Source organism: Solea senegalensis, linkage group LG18 (genome assembly GCF_019176455.1).
Source record: "Solea senegalensis isolate Sse05_10M linkage group LG18, IFAPA_SoseM_1, whole genome shotgun sequence".
NCBI classification, from domain to species: Eukaryota; Metazoa; Chordata; class Actinopteri; order Pleuronectiformes; family Soleidae; genus Solea; species Solea senegalensis.
The window spans coordinates 11,478,351-11,505,052 of NC_058041.1; the positions used below are offsets into that span (position 1 = coordinate 11,478,351).

At 39.8% G+C, this 26,702-nt stretch overlaps 1 protein-coding gene across 2 annotated transcripts; it reads left to right on the top strand.

Moving 5' to 3' along the window:
- Positions 1-685: 685 nt before the first annotated feature.
- Positions 686-18,747, top strand: LOC122759226 (poly(ADP-ribose) glycohydrolase-like). 2 transcript variants are annotated; one of them, XM_044013908.1, is made up of 16 exons: positions 686-1,128; positions 1,333-2,077; positions 2,611-2,733; positions 3,119-3,205; positions 3,431-3,505; positions 6,606-6,698; positions 7,394-7,548; positions 9,447-9,526; positions 9,604-9,664; positions 9,833-9,908; positions 11,121-11,268; positions 14,153-14,231; positions 14,751-14,859; positions 16,404-16,509; positions 17,459-17,587; positions 18,122-18,747. In XM_044013908.1, exons 2-16 carry the CDS (start codon positions 1,400-1,402, stop codon positions 18,295-18,297), a joined length of 2,175 nt encoding a protein of 724 aa, XP_043869843.1. In that variant the 5' UTR covers positions 686-1,128; positions 1,333-1,399; the 3' UTR covers positions 18,298-18,747. The 2 variants fall into 2 exon arrangements, with proteins under 2 accessions (XP_043869843.1, XP_043869844.1); XM_044013909.1 differs by having other exon boundaries at positions 689-751.
- The last annotated feature ends 7,955 nt before the right edge of the window (positions 18,748-26,702 follow it).

Here is a 26,702-nt window from a genome sequence, read left to right on the forward strand (position 1 = left end):
TTATTATTATAGTCATTATTATGATGTGACAGTAAACTGGACCCTCACTTCTTGACAGCCGTGTTGAATAAGTCCATGGTTCGTGAATCCTGTGAAGAATCATCCAGCACCTGAAATCCTGATTCAACCGGCTCATGTGGTTGTCAGGAAGCTCACTGCCCTCTAGTGGTGGCGCAGTAATATAATACATTGAGCTCGTCCCAATGTAAATCTTTCAGTGTAGTGGTTCACGTTTGTTTGATTTTTTTGTCTTATGATAATTATTTTAAATTCAACTTCATGGAAAAAATGTACTGAATTGAAATTATTTCTGCTTATACAGTGCATCATACCTTGAAGCAACGGCAGCAGAAGACCATGATGGAGGACAGAACACTCCTTCCACTTTGTTTGGTGTCATTTGTACCTAATAAAGTGGCTGGGGAATATGTAAAATATCGACATTCGAGGTCAGGCTTTTAAATGTTGGTTAAAACTACTGGATTAACATTAAACAAATTCTTGCATAAGTCTAATTTCACATTTTTTGTATTTTTGTATAATTTATTTACCTTTTTTGCCAGTACATCAACATCCAATAAGCCAAATGTCACATGACTGGTCTGACCTGAGTGTTGCATGTTTTGCATGTGTCTGGCAGGAGCCCCAAGTTATCGCGTTACTTTAGTAGCTGTTACGTCACTTGCGTTGCGGAAGTGTTTGGGCGCTGATCATCGAACAAGCGGTCAAACGTCAACAAAAAAGTACAATTGTGCGTTCTAACACTGATGTTATCATAGTAAACTCTGAATTTATTTTCAACAAACAGTTGTCATGGTCTCGTGCATGATCACACGCTATTGTAAAGTATTTGGCTCGCTTTAATTGCAGTGTCTTGTCCTAAGATTGTTAGCATGTAGGCTAATAAACAATGGCTGGCTAACACATTTTTGAAGAAAAACACCTTATTCCGGTATTATTACACACGTATTAAGGACGTCCCAGCATTTAATAGCACAGTTACGAACTCTATGAATTAGTAGTGCCATGTATGTCTGCATATTAGAGTGTTGCTAAATTATTGAAGAAAGAACTACACAAGAAAGTGTGGACAAACGCGACTCAGGTGACGTCAGCTCAAGTTGTATTGTGAGTAGTGCACATACAATTTATTTTCATGCTTTATGCTCCAACTCATAATAACACTAATAACGTTATCTTCTTAATGTAGAATAACTGAACTTTGCCTCATTTTCTTGAAGCTAATTTAGAAAATACTTTTATGGCATATTAATTAATATTATTATGTCAGTCTCCTGATCTGGAAATCATTGTTTTTATTTTATTTTTCAGGCCAAGCTTATGTGGTGATACAGAGACAATAGATGAAGTGGAAAGAAAAATCAACACAGCAGTGACAATGGATTTACAGACAAAGACTGGAGCCAGGGGTTTGCGACGTGTAAAGACAGATGCTGTTTGTAAACGAATTGGACCCATTCAGCAACAGAAGCTCAAAAATACACTTGACCATTGGTTGGTTAAGCCCCAAAAGAACCTAAATACAGATGAAGTGAGCCAAACCCAGGATGATGTAGACCTTTCAGTTGATGGTGCCTTTCAAAGCACATCAGCTCAGTCAGTGGACTGTGGAAATGCTGAAAAATCTGCAGAATATAACATGGATGAAGAAACCCAGCCCATGACACCACAAGACCTGGAGGAAGATAGTCCAGTGTCTCCAGCCTCCAAGGATTCTTCAGGCAGTGGGCCTGTATGTCCCATTGATGACACAGGATTAGAAAACCAAGAAATAGAGACATGCTCAGCAAGCTCACAGGGCTTTGTCAGACACAACACCAAAATAACACATTTCTTTTCGGGGATCTCATCGCCACGTCTGCCTGTGAAACGGAAGAGGCCAGATACATCTCCAGTGAAACAGTCCACAGAGAAAAAAGGTGCAGAAAAGGAAGCCACATATGCTGGAGTTAAATGGCTGGGGACGCCAATCACTGAGCTTAAGAGAATGCCTGAATGTGGTGGTCGGCTTCCTCCCCTGAAGGATGTTCCTGGTCAGCACACTGTGATGATAAGGGTTTGAGCAGTTTTTTTTTTTTTTTGTACTATTCACTGTACAGCAAATGGTTTCATCAAAACACACACACGCACTACAGCTACACGGCACACACAAACTTGCAGCTGTTCACTCACCAGTTTTCTAAAGAAGAAATTGCTACAGGAATGCTATATTAGTATGTGGAATGTATTATGGGATACACTGTGTAATGGGTGGCCCTTGTATTCAGATATTCATATTAGTTGTCACTAAATCCAGTATTTACTTAAAATCAAGGTCAACATGGAGTTGGATAACTGAACCATATCATTAAAATGATAATTTTGTGCAATTTCTATCAAAGAGCATCTTAATCTGGAAACCTCATTTGCAACATACAATACATTTTCATCAGGCTTTAAAAATAATTTGTAAGTTTGTAAAAAGTACAAATATCAACAATATACTTTGATACAATATTTTGATTCTTTGAGTTTGTCATAAATGTTTACTGTGAATATGAAGTGTTGCATGTACTAATGTCAGTCATTTTTATTCTCTCCTGTTGACAGACAGACCTGTTTTACAAAGGCAAAGTTCCTGTTCCTTATCCTGCTAGGTTTAGGGATACTTGGGATGATGTCCATGTTAAAATGCCATGTTCCAGCAGCAACCTGTTTCCTGTTGAAGATGAGGTACTGGTTCAAGTGTTAAAAGTCATGTTATTTTAATGTAGATGCATACATTGTATATTACAGTATTTTGTAAAATTGTACACTTGTATTTGATATCAGTCATATTAATGCAAAATGTAATTGTTTTTTTTTTATGAAAGTGTAGAAATATCACTACATGTAATTCTGTCAATAGATTCTACAAACTGTGGTGCTTATTATCTGTTATGTGTCAGAGAAGCTTTTTATTTTTCTTGTCTTTTATTTTGGGGCACAGAGCTTTTTGAATACATTGAGGTCCTGCAATAAAAGGGCGCAACAACACAGCATTAATTGCGTTTATGCAACTTTTTGAAACCTGAACTGAATTCACCCTGCAGATCTATTTAAAGTTGTTCTTCCACAGGAAACACAAGAAGTGCAGAATAAGAGTCGGTGGGAGTTGATCAAAGAAACTTTAAAGAAGAAATTTACTACTTCACTTGAGTTCAAGGCAAGTTTCTTATCTTTGTTCTTTTGCTACTTAATCCTTATTTTCCACTGAATGTGATGTGAATTTGAGTTGTTACCAATCAAAACCACAAGATGGCACCATTTGCCAACGGACTATGTGACACTTGTCTCATATTTATTTAAAAACCTTGTATTTTGTCACTTAATAATTTCATTCAGAACATTTTTGCCAGGCATTCTAATATGATATTCAAATTGGTTACAGAATGCAGTACTAAAATACAGCCCCTCAAATGCTAAGAAATGGGACTTCACAGCATTTAATTTGTACGGCACTAAGGTAAGCAACAGTATCCACGACTGTCACCATAACTGATATTTTATGAATTTCAGTTAACCCAGATGTTATGCTTTCAAAAATCCAATTTTCTAGTCATTGAGAAGATTAATTGAAATTATATTGGCTTGCTGATATGTAATCACAGATGGGAACACAAGTTGAAGACATTAAATGCTTAACTGCATGATTATCAGCCGCCCAATGATGGCACTTAACTGCCCAGCAGAAGGCATCATACACCAGTGTTGGTGCTGCTCACAGAGCTCAGGTCAGTGGAGGTGCAGATGGCTCGTTAGTTACTGATGATAATATTTTTAATTTGTAAAAGGCGCCACGATACAAATGTCTTATTTAAGACCAGATTAGATTTGACTTAATCAGATTCAAAGGTTGTATTTTACAGTTCTTTTTGGGCTCCTGCTAAGTGATTTTCTTTACAGGCCGGGGGTTGAAAATAGGCCTGAATTGCGTCATGATAGTCAGCGCCCTGTTAGTTCACAGTTGTTTAGTTGTTGCTCTTAGTTCATTGGTCATTGCTCAGAGTTGTCAGTGTGTCTCCAGTCTCATTTGGAGGCCATCCATCATCTGTTGTCTTGATGCACTCTGCAGTATCCTGTATGTGTAGAGAATCAAGCAGGGCTGCACTATTGTCTGGTTCATGAAGGGAATGGGAATATTGCACTTGGCGAGATGTGCCATGTTGTGACATGATTGTTTGATTTAACAACAATAAACAATAACACCTATAAGACTGAACCATTTTCTCTTTATAGAATGGCAGCAGTGTGTGCTGGGATAGCATCATCTAGACTACACCAGTGTCATGATCTGTGATATCTTACATTTAAGGAAAAAAGTGCATTTGATGCCAGTATGTCAAACGTGGTTCTGTCATTTTTGCACAAGAACAATAATGGATTTTGTGCAGCAGAATGTTGAAGCCATTCAGAGGCAAAGTGAGAGTAGAGAAATAATTTAATCTTTTGCCAAAAGGTCATATTTACTAACTTGTCAGAAATGAAAATGGCTTGCTTTATATCACAGAGTGCTTTACTCCAGCCTTGTGCTATTGAATCAATTGTTTTCCAATTGTATGCCATAAATCATATTAGAATGGGAGTTTTATTAGATCAAATCTGAACATGTTAAGAGGCTTTAGCCATAGGCCAAGTTCTGTTGTCGAAGCTGGATTCTGTGGAAAAATTAGATTATGGTCAGACTGTGAAATGTCAAGTACCATCTATAGAAATGGAGTTAGATTTGAAATGTGCTGTCACATGGCTTGTAGCTTATTATATTAAATATTTGATCATACAGTTATGTTGATTGAAATGGAGATTGTGTGATGCTGTCATTGGTGGTTCAGGAAATACACTAAAACTTGTGACTATAACACCATGTCTGTTCCTTTTGATATTTTTCAAGTGCAACACAAAAAACTGTGAGCAAACAGTGCAATGTTTTCTACCACATTTCTCCCTTTGTTACTTCCCCTGGAGAGGCCAGATTGGAGACTCTGTAGCTGGATGATTTTGAGTGTCAGAGAAAAGTAGACATGAATGGCACAGAGTGACTGGCTGGCCACCTCCACTGAATATTCATCTCCGCACTCGCTCCTTATGAATATCTGAAAAAAGCCGTTGACAGACAGCATCACTTTTGTTCATGTCTCTTTCTCCAAGCCAGACCAGTGCTGTATTTACGGTTATGAGCATGCAGGTCTTTTATTTTTACATGGTCACACATCCACTGATGCAGTAAAACAGTTTGCTTCGCTGCCTCAGGGCTGCGGGGAATAGATGCAGGAGCATTGTGTTAAATCTGTGGTTTCTCACTGTCCACACCCTCAAATCCTGCTTGATTACTTTGTCAGTTTGCTGTGACTTACAGACCGGTATCATGTCATACAGAGAGTTAGATCAGTTGATTTGATGCACTGTCTTTTGCTGATTTAAAGAGCTCGGCTTATACTACTTCAGCTATATCCGCCATCTCGCCCTGTCAACTGCCTTCATTTATTACGCCCATAGGAGCAGTTTATGATGTCACCTAGGTCATTACTTATGACAGTGTTTAGTCAGGGTTCCTTAGCTATAATATAAATGTCCTGGGCTAAATCAACAGTCAAGGCTCCTTATCCTGGGAACACACTGTCTTTTCTGTTCCAGTCGTCTATTCCAGTCATTTGCATCCGTTCAGGAAGACTGTTTAATCAGCTGGCATGGCCCTGCAACCTTGATGGAATTGCTTTGTGATTGATCAGTGTGACATTTTGTAGCCAACATGGTGTAAATATGGGTAGTATAGTATATTGTCTATGTTGTTGCTCAGCATAGACAGCGTGATGTATCACTCAAATATTTGGTTCTTGTGATATTATCATAAATGAATCTCTCAAAAAAGGTGTATTAAAGCCATATCTTTCACCTTCCTTTTTAACCCTTTAACACCTAACCCTCAAACTTTCTGCCTGGACTTTTTTAACCATAGAAGGACCAGGCAATGTCCTGTATTTAAGTGCTTCTGCCCATTTTTCCAGAATAACTTTGAATATATGGCAGTTATTTATGATTTACTACATGTTAAAATGGTGTATTAACAATTTAGAATGGAGAAAACCAAAAAGTTTTATTCAGAAAAAAGCACTGTAGTTGTACACGAACAGTATAAAACTTTTTTTAGTACAAACATTTTTTTGGGTCTCTAAATGTTTCTCTGTCTCTCAATGTGCAAAAACAGGCCAGATTTTCAGATTACAGTAATGCAGAGTGTGCTTGTGCAAACGTGTTGTCAGCGATACACTTGGTTTTAAAGGGTTAAGGGTCAAAGATAAAACAATAGTGAGCATTTTTTTCCCCTCCTGAGCTGTTTAACATTTGTCTGTGGTACCATTTGCTGGTTATGTTGTTAAATTTGAGAAAATAACAGATCATTTTATCCAAATATGTACTTTTTCATTAATATGTGTTCCTCTATATAATTCTAGATTAACTGGTTTATGTCTGTCCATTTTAATCATCACAATCTAATACAAACAGCTAATACTGTCACAGCTGAGATTTGTGGCAAAACAACAAACAGATCTCTTGCTCTCTCCAAGGTCCTGGAGCCTGATGCTGCTGAACATCTGTTTGACTCCCTGCTGCCAGACATGGTACAATTAGCACTGAGAGCATCTGAGCTCTGTACCAAGGTAACAGCCATCACTAACCAATGAACTCTGACTCACTGGTCTGTGACGCAGTAGATCATGGCTGCAGGTTAATCCCAAAGGTCGCAGCCTGACAAATAATCTTGTGAAATGGCAGTAAAAATGTTGAGGTCAAGGCACTTAGCTATTGATGGTCATTTATCAGGTGTTTTATTGATATATGTATTTTTTTTGGCACATATATGCAGCCAGAAGGTCTCATTATGAGGGTTCTGGGTGTTCTATATAACATGCACACAAGTAAAAACACCTTTCCAATGCAATTATAGTTAAAGTTGAAATGATTGTATGAAAAGAAACTGTATAAGTCTCACGATTGTACCCAAATACAATATTCAAAAAAGACAAAAACAGAAACTGTATGAAATGGTTTCAAATGTATTATCTATCATTGATGCTGTCTAGTTTTCGCCAAAAAGCAACAGGCTTTTTCTATTGTCTTTACAATATTGCTTACACAGATTTACTGTTTATGTACAAATAAAAAACCTTTATTTGGGGGTATGGATCACTTGTGAGCATCAAGAGCCTTGATTGTAATTAGGATGGCTGATTCAAGAAGGGTAGAGTGGTGCACAGTGAGTTTGTTTATGCAGCGCACTTCAACATCTCGTTTAACAAATTGACAAAACAAATTATTTTGACCTTCCGTGGTCATCTGTCTGTTCCTCCTCCAGCCGATCCCCCTCCTCAAGAGAGGCATGGACTGCTCCATCACCATGTCTCAGGAGCAGGTGGCGTGTCTGCTCGCCAATGCCTTTTTCTGCACCTTCCCGAGACGCAGCTTTAGGAGGAGTGAGTACAGCAACTACCCGGACATCAACTTTGTCAGGTAATGCAGGGAAGTGACACTGACTCATGATCTTTAAAGGTGCAAAACAACACTATCGTGACAACCAGTCTCTTTTCCATGAGGGGGCACTACTGTATATGCTTCAGCGATCAGAGACAGCGATCAATCTCACATTGACCTCAGCTGTGTATCGTCTCAAAAAGGATACATGCGTTTCTATAACTTGAAACAGAGTACAATAAGCAGGTGAATTTACATGGTTCACATAAAATGTATGAGTAGACAACAAAGAGGACATTGAAGAGGAGGTTCACATGGGAGTCAACCCTTTTATCAAGGAGGCACGAGGATAAGCCTGCACTAAATAGTCCTGCGTCTTCGCATACAGATGCAGTACATTTAGATATGTGCTGTATTTATTCAATTATTTGTATCCCTGCAAACTTTCAGTGGCGAGACAGGTGGTCTGGGTAGTGTCATGCAAAATCAGTGTGCGGATCTCTTCTCAGTCATGTCCCCCCCCATCTCTGTTGGCATCATAGTGTAATTACCTAAATGGAGGAGGGAATTAGATTAACACTGACTCAGATGGCTGCTTTTGACAATGGTGAAGGCCATTGGCTGTTTTTCAGAAGGTTGTAGCAGAGTTCATCGCATCAGAATTTCATTCACGTGAAGGTTTTTGGCTATGACAAGAACGAAAAGCTGCCGTCATCTTTTCAGCCTGTCGGTAACACTCGTACCGGATCACCAACTTGATGTGAGAAGGAATTAGTTATTGCCTTTTCTCTATATTCTGTGACTTTCAAACCTTTTAGTAATTTTCATCATCTCCTAAAAACAATCTCAAGATAAGTAAATGATATAAAGTGAAAGCTTTTCATCTGCATATTTCTTATTTGGATTTAGCTCAAACATATTGGTATTTTACAGTTTTGTTTTTCCTTCTCATTCATTTGTCATTCCAAGTATTCATCAAAACTTCATGATTTTAAGTGTGGTCACCCACTGTAGTCAGTTTTGTCTGAGTTACATCACAGCTTCCTGCACATCTCTTGGGGGCGGTAAAGATGTTATGTAGTTGTGTATTAATTCTGTATTCCATGAGGACCATGGTGCTATTTGTTACTAAAAGCCTGCCTCTCTCCAGTGGCCCAGGGGACTGCACAACGTGCAATTGTTTCTACAGGCCATGTTGACAAAAAAGAAAAAAATGAATGCAGAAGCTGACTTCGATGAATGAGTTTTTAGTCCCTGAAGGGCCCTCGGTGCATCAACCTTTTTATCCTTATTTCATTCCACTCTCATGAAATTACTTTTTTGTTATTGTGGCTTGTGGCTTTCCAAAGTTTGCTTCAGGGGAAGATGTTGGTCTGTAAGTGCATTCAAATCCACCGACTACAACTCACATGCGGAAGTTTTTTTTTTTGTCTGTATGCTTTTGTGTGTTACTTTTCATAGGGACTCACTTTTTGCCTCCTGAGGACTCTGTTGCTTAAAAGGGACACAGGGCTTCTTAATGTATCCCCAAGGAGGGAGCAGCATTTCCTTCTCTGCTCCCTTTTTTTTTTTTTTTAATGCGAGTGCTGTGATGTGGCACAAGTGTGACTCTGTGATGGCGAGCCCGAGGCACCTCCATTGTTGTAACAGTGAAGGAGCTGCGACATAATCGGCTAGTGACTGAAAGAGAGGCTGAGTGAGAGATGAACTCATTCATATCAGGCTATTCAAGTTAAAGCATGACTGAACTCACATGGCCAAAGTAGAGCTCTTGTGCCTCTTTGACACTGGTTTTACAGAGAGCAATTTGTGCGGGTCTTGTCTGTAGCATTTTGATGGTGGTTGGCTATGATATATATATGTACAATCTTAATTTTGATTTTATTTTTGTGAAACAGTACAGTTTAAGGGAATTAAAATGCACTCTTTTTCCTCAGGCTGTTTGAGGGATCCTCTTTGAAGAAGATTGAGAAGCTAAAAACCCTGATGTGCTATTTCAAAAGTGTCACTGAGCAAAGTAGGTGTTCGAATTTAATTTTAATTAAAAAAATGCCGTAATTGGATTTTTAAAATGTTTACTTTTTTTCTTTTCAGGGCCTACTGGACTTGTAACATTCACAAGAAAAGGTTTGGACAAACCCTTAAATTGGAAAAGGTGCAGTATATTGACACTTCAATTACAACCAACAGTAAAAGAACATTGTAGCTGTAGTTTTTAAAATGTTTCTGCCAATAGTCTTAATTCAGTAAACTGTTTGGAAGCAATTAAAGATCCATCTTACCCACAGTCGATAACTGGATCACAATTTATTCTTTGTTTTAGCTCAGAGGCTCTGCTCACGAGGCTCCACATTACATGTGAGGGAACCATAGAGGATGATGGGTATGGAATGCTTCAGGTAAGACTCACAGACAAGTATGATGTAGTTGGTCATTAATTGAAAGACTGCATGATGGTGTGATTTAAAGGGGCTTCAATATACTGGGTTTTGTTGTTTTACTTCTCTGAGCTGGAGATAAACTCCGCCTTGTATTTGTCAGTCACTGAGTTGCTTCATTTCGGAGTCTTTCACCCAGATTGCTTACTACTGCAGAAAAGGCCTTTGAGGGAGTCTGTGACAAGTTGGAGGGAGTGTGTGGCGGGACCGGGGTCGAGGCCCCTGAGCCTCTTCCTCTCAGTGTGTCGGCCATGCTTCCGTCAGGATGGCCCGCTTTGCCTTTCACCTTTTGTTTGCCTCCAGTTGCCACAAGCTGACAGTTGATGTGCACACATGGCCAGCTCCGGGGGAACACTGTGGCCTGGATTGATGGATGCTCTGCTGGGGGGTGGGGGTTGCTGACAGCCTGTCAAAGCGGACTTTTGAGGCCGACTTGCTGTCCCAGAGTTGAGTGACCAGTTTGGGGAGATCTGCTCTCAGACCTTAACCCCCTCTGCCCGTCGTTGTGATGGGGTTGCTCTGTGCTCTTCTGCAGTCCAGTGAACCACAACTGTCAGTCCTGAAATTGGATTATACATATGTTCCACGTGGCTGCTTTCAGACTAAAGCAATGGGTCGTCACGTCTACGTCTATTCGCAAACGTTGAGATGCGTGTGTTTTTCTTTGAATCATAAACTGGACAAAAATAAACAAGTGAATCAATGTCACCCACAGATCCGTGCACCCGAAAGAACACCTTCAGTAAAAGATATTGCAGATATCAGTCACCAGTCAATTTAGCAGCATGTTATGACTGGAGGGTGATGCTTTCTTCACTCTTGTTTCGATATTTGCTCCAGGCAGAAGCACACTGAAGTGCTGCTCCTGAGTGGAGCTCATTTTGGCATTGGGGACAGATGTCTGAGTAATAGGAGCACCTTGGGCTCACCCTCCCCATCAGCTTGTCTGGAACAAACAAAAAAAAGGGCTATAACCCTTTCACAAGGTGTTTCCTTCATGCTGTCCAAAGGGAAGCTATGTATTAGTTAAAGAAAATGTTTACTGAGTTGCATCCATTTTGTGTTGTCTGTTGTTTCCTTTCACAGGAATACACGCTTATTGGCAAAACAATCTGCAAAGGTGGAGAGGGTTATTCACTGTGTAAATTCTCTTTCATCTGTCTTGATTTGCAGGTGGATTTCGCCAATCAGTTTGTGGGAGGGGGAGTCACCAGTTCTGGTCTGGTTCAGGAGGAAATCCGTTTTCTGATCAATCCTGAGCTCATCGTTTCTCGCCTCTTCACCGAAGCCCTGGACCATAACGAATGCTTGATTATCACAGGTTAGTGATCAGAAAGTCTCACACCTTATAAATCATAATTTCACAGAAGGAATCCTGATGATTAAGTCCACTTGATGTAAAGAGAACGATAAAGTTGACTTCTCTAATGCTCGACCTGTAATTTGACAGAAAAAACACGAGTGTTTCCCTTGACGAACACAGCATGGAGTGCACATCGCACAGCTTCAATTTACCCCATCCTGGTTTGACTTGTTCATGGCAATTACCTTGTTTTCTGTGTTTGTCCTTGTCAAACATTTACTTCTGAGTCAGCTGGGAGTCGAAGATTGGGCTTTCTTGATTGCTCTGTCGGGTCTTTCTGTTCCCATGTATTTCAGTATTGAGTGGTTGCAACAAGATTGGGACAGGCGAGCAGACCTAGTAACAAGAGCTTGCCTTACAGAGCCCCAGCAGGAGGTTGATGGAGACTGTCTGGCTCCTTTTTTTGTGTGTCTAAGACTGTTTGTGTGTATTTGTTTTGCCTGCTTGGTTGTCTTCAATGAAAACTGAAGAAAACTTGATTGTTTGGTTAGGCCTCTCCTACTATAGATGACCTATGTTTTTGTTGCTTCACATTATGTTAAGACATTAAGGACCTCTTTTCCAGGGGAGACCTGTCCAGGACGGGCAGCAGCACAAACAAAACACCACGTTACAGACATAATTATCAACAGAAAATTTCCATCTGAGGGAATCAGCCTCCAGATCTTTCATTCTTAGTTTAAAAGTATTTTTAAACTAAGAATGAAAGTAGTTTAAAAGTTTAAAAGCCTCTAGTGCAAGAGGCCATGACTTAAACCACTATGACAAAGCAAATTCCTGTCAGACGGACATAAATAGATGAAATGCCTTAGCACCGCTGAACAAGTGAATTAGTACATGAAGTGACGCAACAGAGCCTCCGCCCTCCGGCTGACCAATCACTATAGCAGGTCCGTCCTCTCGCTGGAGTCACCTTCAGACTTCTTGCCAGCCATCTACTGCACCTCCACTTACGCCACTTAACGTTATTACAGTGGCGCAGAATTAATTATAGCAGGAAGACCTGCCTCAGACCCGCTCCACTAATGGACTCTTCCATTCCATCATCTTTATTAAACCTGGCCCATATCTGCTGTTCTTGTTGTAAAAGTCCAAGTCTTTGCTGCACTGTGGGTATGTGATGAATTATATTCCCCTGTGACATGTTTTGGCATACAGAAGGGAAGCTAATGGACCTTTACTTCTGCACTGAAATTTGCAAGAGTGCCCGGGCCAAATTGAATTTTCCTTGATTGCTGGGTATCTGGCTGCTTGTGTGTGGTCAAATCTATATATAGTATCACAGATAATGTGATTTATTGTTGGACGTACTATCCAGTAAAGACGATGTAAGTTCAACACAAGAAGAAGAAACTGGATTCAGGGACATTTTTATGTAACTTTGCTATGTCATATCTACCATACTGTATAAGCGTAATTAGTTGCTTCACACTTTCAAATAGTCCTTGATCTGTGTCTCAAACTATGCTGTGATCTTTACACGCAGTACTTGAGAGGTGCCTCTGGCGTTTTTGCTGCCTTTAATCCGCCACAAATATTTGTTTTCATAAATTTGCACATGAATGAAACAAGCTCCTAATCATCACACACATATTTTCTGGGCCAACATTTATCGGCTTCCCATCACAAATGATATTTAAATGACAAACGGGTCAAAAGCATAATGTTTTATTGTTCCTGAAGGTTGTTCCTTTCAGATGCAAATACAGCTGTATAGTAGTCATAGAGTACGATATTTTTGGAGAAACTGTAAAGGTCGGCTGTCTGTGTCGTAAACACAAGTTCACTTGGTTTTACTTTTACTTTACATGGTTTACACTCTCATTTCTAACATCACTTTAAATATATTTGAACTACTCATAATGTCAGTAGGTTTGTAGCTATTTTAAACGTGGTATGCTCTGTCTTTATATTTTACGTATTGTGTGTGGACTCCAGGAAGAGTAGCTATTAGTGAGGATACAAATAGGAAACAAAAACATTTATGATTTTTCCTTTTACAGACAGCAGAGATATGATATTTTTATGATTGGTATGAGTTATCTGTCAGTAGCATACTGTTGAACTGTAGATACGATTATTCAGTGTCTAATTTGGGCCGGACAAGATTTGAGAGGGAGGCTCTGATAATTAGTGTAATGCCTGTCAAGTGGAGTCCTCTCTTGTGATTTGCTCCCCCATGTGCACCTCCTAATATCTGCTGACCAAAGCACTCACACACTACTAATCCCCTGGTTTAGTTGCTTTATGGCGTGAAGCAGTTCACAGAGAGCTCTTGACAGCCAGGTACTAATGAGCACTAATGAATGGGAAGTTAATATGTGGCCTCATTTGTTTGACTGTGCTGAGTGCACTCTGTGGACTGGTGGTCGTTTTGAATGGGGTTGGGGGATAACTTGACCTTCCATTTATCAGAAGACAGCTGCTCTTGTTTTAGCCAATCACACGAGGCAGAAATACTTTAGACGAAACTCTCTGAAAACCACTTGTTGTATGTCTCATTTTAGAATTTCCCTTCTTTGCTGTTCATATGACTATGTGAACTTTGTATAAAAGTATTTACGAACACTTAGACATTATTTTTTAGCATATTTTCTCCACCGCTAATTAAATATCAATGTCAGTCTCCTCCAAAGCCATTAATCTCTATCTAATCAAATCAAAACGCATCGATTGTATTTACATGGGGGATCGTTACACCACAATTGAAATCCTTTGGACTCAACCTCACTTTCATAGATGGAGGCAATCTTAAGCTTGACCATGTTTAAAAAATGAAGATTCATATGTTCATGCTTTGTTGTAGTGTGTGACCAATATCCACATTTGCTTCAACCACCAGGCACAGAGCAGTACAGCAAATACACAGGCTACGCTCAGACCTACCAGTGGAAGAGCAGCCACCAAGACACCACTCCAAGGTAGGGTTCTTAAAAAGCCTTAATTAATTGCATATTAGGTGAGTTGTCATTTGGTCAATCCACTATTTTAATTCGGACATGGGTTGACATCAATTTTTCATGGTCGCTTGAGAATAAAACCTATTTAATTTGGCGAAAATGACCTAACTGTTAAGAGCTAATTCCAGCAAAGATGATGAGCTTTAATTTGTGATTCTAATACATTTTTTCAGACTAGAGGGGATGATTAATGCTGTAAATATTTTCTTTTGAAAATGGCTAATCCACTCTAAAAGTACCAATACTACTAAGATACTTGTTCTTTTTTACACAGCTCTATTTATTTCTTAACAAGAAATGATCTATCTATCTTGTGAAAAGCACTTTTAATTGTCTTGCTTTTCAAATATGCTACGCAAATAAATTTGCCTCCATTGCTCTAATTTTTTTCCCCCATGCTTATTATTTCTGACATAGAACAACAAGAAATTGACGCTGTATTTGACTTAACCCCAGTTTTGTTGTGTCGATTATTTTCAGAGACGACTGGCAGAGAAGATGCACAGAGATTGTCGCCATCGATGCGCTGCAATTCAGGAACTTTCTGGAACAATTTAGTCCACAGAGAATCAACCGAGAACTTAACAAGGTTTTAATCTCTTTCCCACTTGATTTGTGTTTTACTTTCTTGTCTCCCTGTTTGGTTTCTTTACTCATGCATGTTACAATACATACTCTGGATTTCTTTGGGGATATCGCCTCATCTCTTAATCTCTCCAGGGATATCCTTATCTTGTGATTTTGGAGTGAATCAGTCTCATAAATAATTGGAAAACAGTCTCAGCACAAATGTCAACAGACACACTGACTCATGTTTACTTTTCTCTGTGTAAATATTTCATTCATAGATGAGTGTCATGTGTGTGTCATACAGACTGATGAATCGTCATACATGTGGAGAATAAGCTTCATTTTATTCATTACACTGTCCATTAGGTCCAGAATGAATTTTAATGAACATAATTGATCTTTGAGCGATTAATCTCAATTATTAACATTTACATAACACATATCTTGTTAATAGGACTCCGTCCCTATGTGCCGTTATTTCAGTCAGAGATGCTCATTTGTAATAGAAAATCAAGATGTTAATGTTGTCAAGTCTGCTGTCACAAAGCATGGAGGAGTTTGACAACTCTGACAGGGGTGTGAGGAATGCACCAACATGAAGATCAATCCTGTTTCCAATGTTGTTTAGCTGACTGTCATGTCTGCCCTTTCACATGGAGAATTTATGACCAGTCAGGAGGAGGAGGAGGGGCTCTTACAATTCATTTTCACAATTTACTTCATCTGCGACTTGAAAATAAACGTCCGGTGCACCTAAAATCTTTGTGCTGCTTTACAATGATATAACATGTGCATGACATGCACCTGGCCATGCACAATTTGTCCATCCATGTATAAAAGTATAAAAATGTAAAAGCCACAACATTTGTTGAATGATAATGTCAAGCACAAGAAATGACTTTTGTTACTTTGCCTTCGATATAACATTTACATTTGACGACAGTAGTGTGACCCTAAGACACCCAGGTTCATTCATAGTTTTGTTTGTTTATTGTAAAGCCAATTGAATTCTGTTTGTTTCATTTGATTTTCTAATTTAAACATATTTCACAAATTTGTAGCATGTTCATTACTTGTTGCTAAGAACCCTAAAGTGCAGTGCTTTGCCCTTAAAGTTGTCATTAAATATTAATATTAAAACTGTGTAACGATGATGGAAAAACATCACCATCTGCATCTATATTATACCCATGTAAGTCTTACTCTCTTGGTTACTGACATGCAGTTTTTGCAGATTATTCTGAAACAATGAAGACAAATACACCCGGTATCTACTGTGTTTTTCACACACGGTCAGTTATTATGACTCTGTGTTCTCACTTGCATCTTTATATGTTTGCTACTTTAACTTCAGTGACCAGACTGTTAGGAACATGAACGTTGTCATTTGACTCTCAAAATAACAATTATGTGAAACTACATGAACTGAGTGTAAAATAGTGACTGTTTTATGACGTGCTTATCCCTTTGCTACAGAACACTTGTCCTATCATGTCAAATTGTGTTTAATTCCCTGACCTGATTTACTGCCTTCAACTCTCTTTTTACTCTGTCATCATTCAGGCGTATTGTGGCTTTGCTCGTCCCGAGGAACAAAGCCAGAACCTTGCAGCAGTGGCAACAGGAAACTGGGGCTGTGGAGTTTTTGGAGGTGACACACGACTTAAAGGTAAACACTGGCGTAACTCTTCCGTCTTTTGGAGAAACACGATCTGATCATTTTTGCACACTTTGCAGTCCAGGCAGTCCCTCTCTTTCTGATTGAAAAGCTCCAGCAGATCAGTGTGGGCATCCATCTGTCTTCCGGGAGTGCATTCCTTTACTTAAAGCCTATTCGCTGCCTTCCTCTTATTGATCAAATGACAAAGTTAATATGTTTCATTAATAGAGGAATTGATCGCCTGCTCAGGTCCATCAATCAGTCACAGCACTTTGTCTGTGCCTTGTATCACTGTCACTGAGCAGAGAGCCGAAGGATAACAGTTTGCGGTTCTAGCTCTGCGTCTCACCTTCTTCCTATGTGTATATGTTGCTGCGTATTTGTTAATTAGGTGAAGCAAGACACAGCCCTCCATAGGCACACTCACCTACTGTCTGCTTAATGACATGCCTCCTGGGAGGAGCTTTCGTGATTCAGATGCTGATCTCCCCCTCGGTTTACCTTCTGTGGCCTCTCACAGTCACTTATTCTTTAATTGTCGCCTACTTTTTTGTAGAAAGCACTTGCAATAGAAAGGGGGAGGGGAGAAAATTGCTGACATATTCAGCTTAGTCCTGAAAATGTTGATTCAGTTTTGCTCATTAACTTGCCACCGTCCCAACCTTCATTAATCAGCAGACATGTTTCCAGTCTCTTAAAATATTCACAGCTCTCTGGGGCCAGACCTGGCTTCTCTTTGTAACTAATCCAGGGTTCTCAGTGGGGGTGAGGCCTATTCCTCCGATTATTTACCCTTTACTGTACAAGCTGCACACACAGAGACCCCGTTACATTAAACTGAAGTGTGTTTCTAAAGGAGAAGATTACAGAGCAAATCTAGAAAATAGAAGCCACGTTTCAATGCAGAGTTTCAGTCTCTCGTGCTGTTGAGTTTTAACACCCGTGTCTTTTCCTGCAGCTCTCCTCCAGATGCTGGCAGCTGCTGAGGCGGGTCGAGATGTCGCCTACTTCACCTTTGGTGACAGCCAGCTCATGACAGATGTCCACAACATGCACTCTTTCCTCACTCGGAGAAGCCTCAGTGTTGGTGAGGCAAACAACCATCCCGCATGCTCCCTGTTTATACGCAGCTGTGTTTACGCCACTGAATATTCATTTTGTGCCTTAATTAATCTTGTACACTATCTGTCAGTATTTCCACACAGGATTATGTCAAAAAAGTATTTGAACCCATGACACAACTAATAACACATTTTCCTTGCTGTCATATCAGTCCACTGTGGTGAGGTTAGACAACAATTTGTATTGCAAGTACTGTGATTTGATAGTCGGAATTTTGTTCACCCTCTTTAAACCAAAATGAAATGATCAATAAAAAAAAGTATTTTCTACTGCTCTACATGAGGGTTACGTGTGGCGCTGGTGCCAATCACAGCTGACATTGGGCAAAAGGCGGGGTCATACACTTGATAGGTTGCCAGTCCATCACAGGGACACATAGAGACAAGCAACCATCCACTCTCATACCTATTTAGAGTGTCCACTTTGTCTAATCACAATATATCAATTATTCCATTTTCTTTATCACCCCTAAAATACAATCTCTTTTTCTCCGTCATAGGAGAGGTGTATGATCTCCTGGGGGAGTACTACAGCTCCGTGTGCAGGAGCTGCCTCAGCCGGCGCCCTGACGTCAGCCTCTACTCCTTCATCTACCAACAGGTCAGCGGCTCCCTGGCACCCGATGATTCTGACAGCCACTTGGCCAGACAACATGTCCCCACAGACTGCCGTTAAGGTCAGGTGGCCGATGAGTCACCGTGCCTTCTCTTTGGAAAATGAAACACATATTAGACTCTTTCTGCCTTTAGCTGAATTTAACATAATTTTTTCCGGTGGTCTCCACCACAGCCAGACCAAAGCCAAAGGCTGGTGTGCACGTTGTTTTCCCAGAAAGTTGATTAGTTGTGACCCCGTTGTCGCTGGAGTCCGAGCTGTGTTCATTTTGCCGCCGCTGGTAATATGCCAATGAATGGCGAGTCAGTGCGACACAATTGTGATTTTAATGGTGAAGCAAAGGTTGCCATCCATCTTCAGAGTTTGTCACGCTGCCTTTTTTTTTTCCACACCCACACATATCCAGCCTAATTGAATTGGCTGTCAGAAATTGAGTTAAAGGGAAAGAATAACAAGAGCAGGGTTTAGAGAGAGCTTGAAGTGGACTCCAGAAAATGGTTTGAATAATAATAAAAAAAAAAAAAAAGGGCTAATATTCAGTTTCTCTTAAAATATTAATTTAAATTGTTTGACTGTGTTGGAATAACTGGTATTGAGTTTATTTTTGTTTTTCAAATCACTTTAATAAAAATTATTTGCTTTCACATTAAAGGAATATTCTAATTTTATCACCTGAATCACATTCTGGAGCACAATCTTGATCTGAGCCACGAGCCATGAGTCAGTGATACATCTCCACACAATTAGAATGCTGCTTTCTTGTCCTATAGATGTTACAGACGAGATGAGTTTCCACGCAGCCTCGCCATTTATTGTTCCCCCCGCTATCACCCTTTCACTCACAGTTTAATAAGGTCATCGCTTTTATATAAACTGTACATGGCACCTCATTAAGTAAAGAGTAGATCACAGAACATCCAGTCAGGCAGTGGGGCTCCTGTGCGATTTCACTGTCACACCAAACACAGCTTCATTTGCATCTGCATGAGAGGAGAAGATTGTGTTCGGTCGATGACATTTGACAATTGCTAGTCACATACATAGTGGCACAATATAACATTTAATGTACAATATACAGAGTGATATACAGCCAAAGCATACAATAACAACCTGTTTGATAATTGATTTAGTTTAGTAGGCCATGTTTTGAATTGTGTGTTATAGTTACCTGCCTAATGAGCAGGTGTCTGTCAGTTTACAGATTAACAAGCCGATACGAGATTATTGACAAAATGGTTTTTGCTTAAATATTAAATGAGTAAATGAGGAGTAGGTGTACAGTACCTCAGATTGGTGCTGACTGCCTTCATGGAATCAGGACCTGTACAAGGGGGGGGTCTCTCTTTGTAGCTTGCTGAGTTCAAAAAAAGCCTTTGGTGGAGTCTCACTCACTGTGTGTCTATCTGACATAGACACACACAGGGATTTCATCATAGATTGATTCCTCAGCAGTGAACCTGGCGTGTGTGTCTTTGACCTTTCAGCCAACATCTGTGATAAAGTCATGAACACAAACAGCGTTTTAAACATCTCTATTCCAAGCTTGTTAATCAAAAAGTTAAGCAAATAATGCAGTTGTTACGTATGACTGACCTTTATGTGCCTTGAAAATAATCCCCACGAGACCCTCATATGGAGGATAAAGCGGTAGAAGATTGGATGATGGATGGAATTGCAACAAATTGGTGTTTTTGATCGATCTATGATCTGTGCAAATGAAAAACATCAATATATTGATGCTGGAAACAATTCCTATCTTGAAGTTCTCAACTGTGTATCAGAGTTGTTCCCTCAATGCAATATTTTCCCAAAATCATGAGGCTGTAATTGAGTTCCAATTCTCCGTTTTGAACACGTACAATATGACATTGGCGTCTGCTAATGGTTTCATAAAAATGGCAAATTATGACGGGGGAAACAGCGCATCCTCTGGTGCCCCAGTGAAGATTGAAACTTTGTGTTTGTTCTCTGCCACAAATTGATAAACGTCCATTTTACAGTAATAATCCAGTTGCTAAATGCCATTCCTTAATAATCCAGTTGCTAAATGCCATTCCTTCAGCGTAATGTAGTTCATGTCAGTTAAATACATTTACGTCAGTGTTCGTCAAGGCATGAATATGAAATTGCAGCAGTCAGCTGATCACAGCACAAGTGATGAATGTGTTAAATACTTGATTATCACACACAGAAGAGCATTACAGTAATAATTGTCTCTGCTCTCAAATTATCAAAATGCATCAACTCGTTCACTGCATTCCTTTTGAAGCTGGAGCAACATTGCCATATAGACGTTACACTGATGCTGTGCATCAAAACAAGGTCAGTTCTGCCAATGTAGGGTGCTCTATTATACATGTGGAGGCCTATTTAAATTCATTATCAGATATTTACTCTCCTTGTCATTTTTGATCATCAGTGGGAACTCCCTGTTGTGTTTGGAGGAGTTATCCAAGGTTCCTTTGGCCTCAGATTAAAGGCTTTATCAACTGAATATTAATAGGTGTGATTAAACCCTGGGAGCTGTGGTTTACAGTTTGTTTGGACTGAAGACACAAGACAAAAATAGGATTCAGTGTCATGAGCTCTCTTCTGCTAATTATTCATATTTTGTTGCTTCCACAGTAAGATCCTATCCAATGAAAAAAAGATGAATGCGGCATGTACACCTCGGGCATCACCGACTAATTTGCAAATGCTTCTAATCTTCGAACATTAGTCCTGAGTTATTGTCATTAAAAGCATGGGCCGCTCACATTTTAGTAGGAAAAACAGTAATATTCAGTTAGGTTCAGCAGTTTAGGGTCTACATGTTAATTTGTAAACCTTTGCAGTACGACCATGACAAAAGTCACCTGCTCAGATTTATGTTAGACATCAAAGTTGATAGTTACAGTTCTCACAAATCTGATTAATAACATACACTTGCACAAGTTTTTTTTCTGGCAGGACCCTCAACACACGTGTATCTGGACTCAATCAAAATGTGATTTTACGTTAGGTTAAACTTTACCACAATGTGGAAAATTAAATTTGTCTTCACATCAATTTTAATCACAAACAAATATTTCAAATGAGTTCAAAGTGGAGCGCTTGGACTTCAGTCACAGACTTTTAACAGTTTAAAGTTTGAAAGTTTAATTAAAAAGATGGAAAAACTGTTTAAAGGTAGGGTGGGATATTATTTTCTGGAGCATTTTTTGCTTAAAATCCTCTTCACACCCGGATTGTAACCAATTAATTGATGCATTGTCACAAAAATGAAAAATCTCAGTCAGCTGTGGAACGTACAGGCCTGTCAAAACACCGTCTAATCATATTGAATGGCTCAAAGTCATTTATTGGACTGTGATGCCTCAATCAAACTGCCAGCTTCCCCTCCCTCCCTCCCTCCATTCGCGTATCCCTCTTCGTGCATTAATCGCACATGCTCAGAAGACAACGCCAGAGTTAATGCTAGCTTGCTAAATCCAATGAGACGAGTAGCAGCATTGTTATGACAGAAAAGGTGACGACAACAGGTGTTGGTTGCAAACAAAAGACGTTTTTTGGGAAAAGCTACTGCCAAGAAAAAGGCTGATACAGAGCGATCCAAGACCAGCGTGAATATCGGTGCTGCGTTTGAGTGGCGGCGACAGAAAGGGCTGCAAAGTGATGACATGGTGGATCTGTTTCTACTGGACCGGTAGGTTAACTTTATGTCTTTGTTATCTTTTGAGAGTATTTGTTGTTTTTCGGCGTCACGTTGTCATTTGAACAAGTATCCCAGAGTTTTTTTTGCCATCAACGGAAAGTGCCGAAAGTTACTGAATCCGTGTTCGTTGTGCGTTCCTGTGTTCTGGAGGCGGAGCTTCAGAGGGAACTCTGAAGAAAGGGGCTTGGACTTTTGAGTTCAAATTTCTCTAACTGTTTTTCCAGGATCACTAACCCTACCTTTAAGGGTTAAAAAAAAACATGAAAAGAGTTTGTTCTTACCATTACAAAACAAATAAATCAATGAGAAGTGCAAAGAAGCTCACCTAAGGAGGCAGTCTTTTGTCTTTAATCTGACTTGAGGATGATTTTGTGTTCACACATGCAAAGGAAAAACCAAAAACGTCCTTGGATCACCTCAGAATGTTTTCTCTGCTTGTTTTATCCAATTGTGATCATTCATTGAATGTGAATGTCAGATGACTGTGTCCCCAGCTCACACTGTATCTGTGAGTCTTTGAACCCGGCATGACCTAAATGTTTCAACACTTCCTCTGTGTCCTGTGTGGCGCCTCAGCAGTGGCACTGTCGCTACCGTTTGATGGTAATTGTGTCTTCCCTCCAGCTCGACACATGCTGAGATGGTTCCTCGTCCAAAGGCAGTTCCTTCACTGCTCCAAAAAAAAAAGAAAAGAAAAAACCTGCTTGCGTTGTCTTTTATTCAGTCTAAATAACCCACAGCCGGAAAGCCCTCTTTAAATATGGCCTGCTGTAGAGGAGGCGGAGGTGGTGTATAAATCCATAACAACAGCAATTATTCATTAGTGACAGCTTTCTATGGCCATTTTAGTTCAAATGTTTCCACTGCAATTGATCCAAAAGAAAAATCCATTTTTATGTGATAGCTGTGGCTTTTAACCAAACTGACTACTGCGCTCTGTAAGGTCAAGGATTGAGTGAGCGAAGTTATTTTTGCTTCTAGTGTTATTAGATTGCCTATCTATCATTGGAGTGGCGTGATTGATACCGACTCAGCTTGAATGAAAGATGGAGCAAGGCCACTGCTGCTCACACATGAGAGTAAGGAGTGGCCGGATCGCTATACAGCAGCTTGTGAAGCGGAAGAAGAAGAAGAGGAAGAGGAGGAAGAACCCCTTCATAGGAATAAAATGTGCAAGCCATCATTCCTCAGTTCAGACTATATTATTCTGTCAAAATCTTGGCACCCTCAGCATGTTAAGTGAGAAAAAAGCTGGACGGGCAATTGTAGACGGATGATAATCTCCATAGTGTTGAAGCAAATGCTGTTAATTAAGGGACAATCCACATATTCCTGAAAATTTTAATAGGTTGAACCAATTTATTTGAACAAATACACAGTTCCAAGGGTATCAGGTATGAATTAATTTAGCTGTGTGCTGTCTGTCTAAATTGGTATCTGTTTTTGAACTGACAGCATCTTCAGGCCTTTAATTGAACACTTGTTGATCCTTCCACCCATGAGGCAGATAACACCATCTGCTCTGTGTCCGCTTAAGACCCATCATCATTTCCAAATGAGGAAAGATAGATCCCGGGTTCCCTGGCAGAAAATTTCAAAGTGAAACAAGGCACTTTTTTAAGGGGAATTAAATGGAAAATGAATGTTTTTACTTAAAGATATTTGAAACTATAGCATTGTTTTTGTGTTAGAGTGAGTGTATGGATGAATGCAGGTGCTGATACTTGGGAACGTGGGCATGTTATCACATCAGACTGTTTTCTCTCTAAGGGTTTCAGAGGTGCCAGAGGCAGATGCTTCCCAAACATTTCAAAGGAGACTGCCTTTTGGCCTTGGATATGATTAGACTTCAACACATGGTAGAAACATTGGGTAAATAAGTTTGAACTTGTTCGTAGATGAAGTGCAGATATCCCATTGATTGGGCTGAAATGTAATTTAATAAAGATCAATTTCAATGGTGGAAGAATCACTTCAACATTTTTTTTTAACCACCAACCCTCAAAATGTCCACTTGGACTTTTTTGTTGTTGTTGCTTATTTTAACCATAAAAGGAAACTAAGTGCTTTTGCATTTTTCCAGAATAACTTCCAATATCTGGCAATTATTTACAATTTACTGCATGTTAAAATATGGTTTTAACTATTTAAAATCAGGAAAAACAAAAAGGTTTGCATTTTCTTTGTGTGCAAAAATAATGATTTTAAAATGATGCTAATATTTAACTTGAACTTAAAAGAGAAACCACAACCAACAACACATCAAAGTGTGTGTGTGTGTGTGTGTGTGTGCATATACTTTGCTGCATGTACAGTCCCTGACAAAAGTCTTGTCGCCTGGGTACAAGTTGACCTTAAGTGCCCCTTAAATATATGTCTAATCAATTTTTTTTTACAAGAAATGGCTAATTTTAATCCCAACAGTTTTTGAAGTAATGTTTTGGTGCCAAATGAAACTTCTGAAAAGCATTCTAACGTTCACAGCTTGGTAAAGCCCACTGAGTCAGTTTTTGCAAAGACAAAAGTCTTGTCGCCTTGTCATATGATGCACCCAATCCTAGATTACAGCCTCTCCTGTGATCAATAATTGATCAATCAATTAGCGGGTGTGTATAAAAAGAACCCCATCACATCAGACATTCACTTCAACTGCAACTTGACCTCTGACAACATGCCTAAGATTCACCCTGAGACCAAAGCGTTGATTATCAAGAGGCTGAAGACCAGATCCACTGCTGAGGTGGCTGACACCTTCAATGTGTTTCAGCGTCAAATACAAAGTATAAGAAAAAGATTAGAAGAGACTGGAGATGTTTTTGACAAGCCCAGGTCCGGCAGACCCTGCAAGACAACTGCTCGAAAATCCAAGGCCAGCCCCTTTTCCACTGCAGCAGAGCTTCACCAGGCCTGGTCACCTAAAGTCCCCATGTCAACCAGAACAGTTCGTAGAATTCTGTCTCGAAATGGCCTCTGTGCCCAGAAACCATCACTAAACAAAAGGCAATTAAAAAAACGTGCGGCATTTGCCAAGGCCCACAGCCTGCTAAAAGGATGGACGCTGGAAAAGTGGCAGAAGGTGGATTTCTCAGATGAATCTTCAGTTGAATTACATCACAGCCACCGTAAATATTGCAGGAGACCTAGTGGAGCCCGCATAGATCCGAGATTCACCCAGAAAACAGTTAAGTTTGGTGGTGGAAAAATCATGGTCTGGGGTTACATCCAGTAAAGGGGTGTGTGAGAGATTTGCAGGGTGGAAGGCAATATCAATAGCCTAAAATTTCAAGAAATATTAGCTCCCTCTTACATTCCCAAACATAAAAGGGGTCAAATTTTGTAGCAGGATGGTGCTCCATCGCATTCTTCCACCTCTACGTCAAAGTTCCTCAAGGCGATGAAGATCAAGGTGCTCCAGGACTGGCCAGCCCAGTCACCAGACATGAACATCATTGAGCATGTCTGGGGTAGAATGAAAGAGGAAGCATGGAAGACAATACCAAAGAATCTTGATGAACTCTGGGAGGCATGTAAGACTGCTTTCTTAGCTATTCCTGATGACTTGTATAAATCATTATCGAACCGCATGGATGCAGTCCTTCAAGCTCATGGAAGTCATACAAGATATTAAATATGGATCTCACAGCACCACTGCTTCATTTGCTGATGTTATGCAGCATATTTTTGTATTTGAAGTAAATTATTTGTTCAATTTTCACATTACTCTCTGTCGGCGACAAAACTTTTGTCTTGCCAAAATCTGACCTTTCTGTGTTCATTAAATGATCAATCTTTCTTCAGTGAAGCAAATTTATTTTAGTATATTGAACATGATTTGGGAGGGTTTTAGCTTTCATATGAGCCATTTCTAAAACCAATGGATTAATTTAAAGGTAGGTTATGAGCTGTTTTTTCTAGAAAATGGATAAGTGACAAGACTTTTGTCAGGCACTGTATGTACGTGTGTGTGGAACAGGTGAGGGCATGTCACATGTCACAGGTTTCCTCAGTGTAAGTCCATCCACAGAGAGGAGGGGGCTGTCTGCATGTGCCTTTAAAGCTCTTCACTGTAGCGTTGACAGAGTGGACCTCAAGGCTCTGCCATGCACTTGTCTTGTTATAGAGCTGTCACTGTAAGATGCAACAGTTTTCATCTCCTGGACGAGGTACAGGAGCTTAAACGAAGGGTGTAAGGCTGCGAGCACTTGAGTCACGATCAGATCTCCATTTGTGCCTCCCTGACTGTTGTTCAGTTTGCCGTTTCCTCCGTGACAAAGCTTTAATAACAGTGTTTTTAAAAACACAGCTATTCACCAGCAAGGCTGCACAGGGGGCTGAGGATTTCCTGGTTAGAAAGTGAATCCCTGCTGGGTCTTTATACTGAATGTTAATTGGATTTAATCTATGAAAGCCCTCCGGTCTGTACAGAGACATCCTTTTTAATCAAAACATAAATGAGACATGCAAAAGAGAAAGCACATATCATCACTCTGGGGGATTTGTGACCTCTAATTAAGATGAAAAGTACATTAGATAGATTATTTCATCTTTGCACTCTGCTTAGCGTGTTGTTAATGATCAAGTACTTAATTCAGGATCAACACAATATATGAAAGCAAAAGGGTACATGGAGAAAAAATAGATACAATCAATGTGTGCCAGGGTCTGTGCGAGGCACACACATCAACAAACTGGATTTACTGTTAGTTTGGAAAGAGACACAGATATTCACAGATAAGCCGCAATATTATAGCCAGTTAGTATATAACATGTT